This window comes from Aegilops tauschii, chromosome 5, assembly GCF_002575655.3.
Source record: "Aegilops tauschii subsp. strangulata cultivar AL8/78 chromosome 5, Aet v6.0, whole genome shotgun sequence".
NCBI classification, from domain to species: domain Eukaryota; kingdom Viridiplantae; phylum Streptophyta; class Magnoliopsida; order Poales; family Poaceae; genus Aegilops; species Aegilops tauschii.
Genome location: NC_053039.3, coordinates 394,368,180 through 394,373,425, shown reverse-complemented (window position 1 = coordinate 394,373,425; position 5,246 = coordinate 394,368,180). Strand labels below are relative to the sequence as shown.

The 5,246-nt window shown below is 49.9% G+C and overlaps 1 protein-coding gene across 1 annotated transcript; it reads right to left on the bottom strand.

Annotated features, from left to right (window-relative positions):
• Nucleotides 1-2,480: 2,480 nt before the first annotated feature.
• Nucleotides 2,481-4,818, bottom strand: LOC109777382 (cell division cycle 20.2, cofactor of APC complex). Its single transcript, XM_020336026.4, has 5 exons — nt 4,329-4,818; nt 3,965-4,231; nt 3,599-3,868; nt 2,920-3,510; nt 2,481-2,825 (listed from the first exon to the last, which is right to left on the bottom strand). Exons 1-5 carry the CDS (start codon nt 4,458-4,460, stop codon nt 2,679-2,681), a joined length of 1,407 nt encoding a protein of 468 aa, XP_020191615.1. The 5' UTR covers nt 4,461-4,818; the 3' UTR covers nt 2,481-2,678.
• Nucleotides 4,819-5,246: the final 428 nt, after the last annotated feature.

The following is a 5,246-nucleotide window of genomic DNA, read 5'->3' as shown; positions in this document are numbered from 1 at the left end:
CTTTCGGTCTACGAGGATACGTGGACACACTCTCCCCGCTCGTTGCTATGCTTCTCCTAGATAGATCTTGCGTGATCGTAGGAAAGTTTTTGAAATACTACATTCCCCAACAAATTCTTAGGGTCTTTGGAGTCCTCGGTGACAATGGGGCTAGATGATCTCAACTATGACCCAATCTGGGATCATCCGAAGGCGGCCGAAGAAGAGGAGGTCGCTGATGAGGAGGTGGTCAATGAAGAGGAGGTTGTGGAGGCAACCAAAGCAAGCACCCGGTCATCAAGGTCATGCACTGCCAACTACAATCAAATTGAAGATGTTGCTCTTTACGATGCTTAGATGAACATCTCCATGGATGCATCCATTGGAACGGATCAAATTAAGACCATGTTTTGGGAGAGAATTACAGACCACTACAATAACTTCACGGAGGTGCAATCAAGCCGTACGCAAAGTTCTCTTGGGCATCGTTGGAGCACCATTCATGATGAATGCAACCGATGTTCCGGGTGCATCAATCAAGTGAATCATGCACCACCAAGCTGTGCGCAAGTGGCGGAGTATGGCTCCTACATCCAAGAACTATTTAAGCATAGGAACACGAAGTTCGGCCACAAACCCTTCACGTTGCATCATTGCCACAAAAGTAATATGCAAGAACAAGAAGTGGATTCAAAGAGTTTTGAAGACCACTCCAAAGAGATCAAGGATTGAGCGTATCCGTTGAGGAGGACGAGATTGATGAATAGGCCAACAATAGACTGGAAGGGAACAAAATTGCAAAAGAAAGAAGAGAAGAGAAATGCGTACAGTCGCACATACAAAGAAGAACTTGTCGTCGTGATTGAGGCCAAGAAGGTGTTGGCGGCCGAACGCAAAGAAGAGAAGATGGCGAGGTGGAATGAGCTCAAGGTGTTGGAGGATGAGAAATGGAAGGCTAAGTTGGCGGAGGAAGAGAGAAAGTTGAAGGCGGAGGAGTGTAGGCTTTGCACTTGAGAAGGAGAGGATTCGTGATGCCAAGAAGGCGAAAGAATGTGCTATCATGTTCATGAATCCAACCACAACGGATGAAACCACAAGAAAGTATTGGGAGCTCACTCGTGGGGAGATCTTGACCCAAGTGGAAGGCTCTCTTCGGAATGGTGGTGGTGGTGTTGGTACCAACCGAGAGGATGGTGGTGGTGGTGGTGGTGCCAGCCGAGAGGATGGTGGTGGTGGTGGCGCCGGCCCAGAGGATGGTTGTGGTGGCAGCAGTGATGTCTTCTTCGGCAACCATCTTGTTTGAGTTCGTGCATGCCATTGGTTGGCTCAGTCCATACCATACACATGTTATGTTCATGGTGGTTTTAGATCAAACTTTGTATCTGAAGTGATGCCTTTTGGATGTACTATGCATGTCTTAATTTGAAAATCGCGATGATAAAACTATATGTTATAACGTTATGTTATGCATGTTTTCATTTCAATGTTTTTATGATATACTCCCTTCCTTACTAAATATAAGTTCATGCGGCTAGAACAAAAAATGTAGAGGAGTAAATTTCTTTTAACTCCACTAAAGTTTAGGGGACCAGATAGGTGCGACCACCTAACTTTACTCAGCCGGATCCTCCTTTTAACTTTTACGGAATCGGTTAGAGCTGGCCTTACAAATACAAAGCATAGACGAATTATTAAACCAAATAACAGAAAACCTACACACATCTCAACCCTCGCCGAATCAAAACTCCCTGGTCAGGCTCATGAAGTATGCGGTACGAAATCGAAACATGCAACCAAAAATCATTCTGGTGCTATGTGATGTTTGAATTGAAGATTGCTTACACTGCAAAGGACCTCCTACAGTGTACATAGATGAGGCAACACACACAGATTCAGTAGAGTGGAAAGTTCCATTTAAATTTCAATTGAGGCACCATATATTCAATTCGGCAATAGGTTCAGACCTGCCGCGGAGTTGGCAAACTTGTTTACTGATCTTCTATTGATGCTCGTCCCCAGAGAACAAACTAAATCAAACGAATGAAATCAATCTTATCTGAAGTTACAGTCTGACCAGGCTCTACATTTCGAGGTCGTACCACTGAGAGACTGAGTTGGGCAAGAGCAAAGCCGTGTTGCTCGGACAGGTAGCACCTAGCAACAGGTTCAGTTTCCAGACAAAGATTATTATGCACAACTTCCGTGCAGTGGAGCTTGATTACAGCAAAGTTGCATTGCATATGGCTACGAGTTCCATGCTCCTTCAGGTCATCTGCTCAGCCAAAGGGCGATTCTGGAAGAAACATCACACTAAGAAAAAGAAATAGCATACCCCTAAATCTTCTGGATGAACTACACAAGTCTAAGCTGGATGAATCACAAGCCCAAGCTGAGCATGATTAAGCTGGGAAGGCGCAAGTGCGAATTCGAGAAATATACCATGAACAAAATATATGCACACAAAGTAAAGCAATCACAGCCAACCAACAAAGACACAGGCATTTGTTAACGAGGTTCGGCAATGTGCCTACGTCCCCGGGAGCCGAATTTCGGCGGCTCCATCCGTATATTATCTTATCCACAGTTTAGGCAGTACATCAGCGGTATATACACCCAGGTATTTAGCCTGTTATCTGTACACACAACACAGCGGTCCATAGGACTATATCCAGTTCAAGAGATTGTTCGCATTGTTCATCTTAGCGGATATGGGCGAAGCTGCTGTTGAACATGCCGGAGTGGGAAGCCTTGGGTGCAGGCTTGGCCACCTCAGGAGTGCCAAACACGTTCCAGAAGCGGAGGGTCTCGTCCGCAGAAGCCGACGCTACCGTGCAACCATCAGGACTCTGCAGTTTCACACCACAAGAGGACGATCAAACAACGATCAGGTTAACATGTTGATAGTATCTGCAAAGAATCAAAATGGCGATGGGAATGTACCTGTGCCATGAAAAGAACGCGGGAGGTATGGCCAGTGAGCTCAGCCATCTTGACCATCGAAGGGTACTTCCATAATGTCAGCTGGTTCTGAGTGAACCCGTGTGAGCTCAGCAGCTCCCTCTCATTCTTGTTCCACAGAAGAGAGCACACCTGTGACCCGGTATCAACCGAGTTCAGGCATGCGCCGGTGTGTGTGTTCCAGAACTTGATACACCGGTCGCTACCGCCGCCGCCGGTTGCCAGCAAGTTGCTCTGGAATGGGCACCATGCGAGCGCCTTCACGGCAGCCGTGTGGTCCTCAAGCCTGTGCAGCCACTGGTTGCGGCCTGCAGACGGCATGGACGAAGCCATCGACACGTCCCAGATGTGCAAAAGGTTGTCGTTGCCACCGCTCGCCAGCTGCTGCCCTGAGCCAGACCACTTGAGCCCGCACACCTCCTGGCTGTGCCCCTGGTAAGTCTGCACGGCATGGTCCCTGATCCTCACGTCGTTGTTCACGATCCTGCCGTCCATGCCGCCGGTCGTCAGGATGTTGTTGTTCCATGCCAGCGAACCGACCCTTGACTCATGCACACCTTTCAGAGTTCTCAACTGCATACAAAGAAGAATGTAATTAAGCATCTGATCAACCTCGTTAGGACATGGACAACATTTTGGGATGCTGGAAGTGTATGCTAACCAGGCGGCTGGAGCTGGTGTCCCAGAGCTGGATGTCAGACGAGTTGAGCCCGATAGCAAGGTGCCGGCCATCAGGAGCCCAGCTGACGCTGGTGATGGGGCCGTTGTCCTCCTCGACTGTCACGAGCTCAGATGTGGATCCACTTGAGGCGTCCCACAGGTACATGGTGTCGCCCAGCGCAATGGACAACACGTTGCTGCTCCCCCAGTCCATTAGGTTGAGGTAGTAGTCGTCGACGAGGTCAGGTGCATCCAGAGTCCTCTCGGCAGACTGCAATTGTCAACTGACATCAATAACCACCACCAAATGCTACCACATCTGTAGCTTTGCTTCAATGCATTAGTAGAACCACGAGGATGCCCATACCTGGGGAATGTAGCGCCTCTGCTTGGCCGGCTTGGCCTGGTGAGAAGAAACCGTGTCGGCAGCAAACACGTTCTCGGGCTCCGGCGGCTTGTTCCTGAAGGCGAGGATCCGTGTCCGGTTGTTGAGCAGCTTCTCGGCCAGAAGCCTCCGGTAGGCCTCCTTGGACGGGGATGCCGCTGCGTTCTCCTTGTCCTTCTTGCCCTCCGTGAGCAGGTAGTGCGCCACGTCCATGTCCATCGCTGACCTGTCCGGGATGAACCTGTCTCCCTGCACGCACAGAAGGGGAAAAAGAAACCCGGTCAGGCATTCCGTCGAACACCGTACGCGCACACGCATCTGCGGGATCTCGGATCCAAGAACTTACGTAGCACTTAGCCGACGGGTTGCGCGTGCTCAGCGACGGCATGTAGGGGCGGGATCCGGCCTCCTGGAGCGGCGGCCGCTGCACGGCGGCGCGGTTCTTGCCGGAGGAGATCGAGCGGGAGCCTGCATCCATGGTTAGAGTAGAAGAAACAGAACAGGCAAACAAATAACAGTAATCGCAACAAGAAAAGGCGGCGCGGAGCTGCAGAAGTAAACGCGGATCGATGGATCGATCGATCGGGCAAAAATTAGCACGCGAACGGGATGCTGTGATTCAACAACGAGCGGACTGGCGACAGGAGACGGGGATCTTTCGAGAGCGAGAGGGATTCGTCTCCCCCGGACCGGCGGCGGCGAGCACGAGAGGGAAGGGGAGAGAGAGAAAGTCACAGATTGCTCGATGACTTGTGAGATTTAGGGATTTGATTGGGAGCGGTATTTGTAGGGGTCGACGACAGGGGCGGCCGCAAGCTCGCAACGGCTAGTTGCCAGGGAAGAGAGGGGGATTATTACCGCCTGATGATATGGGAAAGAAAAATTAATAATTGAAAAAATAGAAATGTTTATTTTTTTCCTTGAATAGTCATTCATTAAAGAAGAAGGGGGAAGACTCCCCGAAGCTCCACAGTTTTACAATATATTTACATGAGGAACATATCCGGCGCCACCCCAAAAATCTAAACGAACTACTCCTGACCTGCCCACGTGCGTTACCCTCCTTTTCTATTTGATGAAATGAGTGTTACCCTCCTTGAAACTGTGCACATCACCTTGAGTAGACCGGCCTTCATCCAAAGTGCTCCCTCCTCCTTGAAGTGCGGAAGCAGCAACTGAAACTAGGGTTTCACTTTTTCGGTCAGACCGATGTGAATCCTGGTTTCACCGAAGCGCATATGGTACAACAGAGAGACAAACTCGG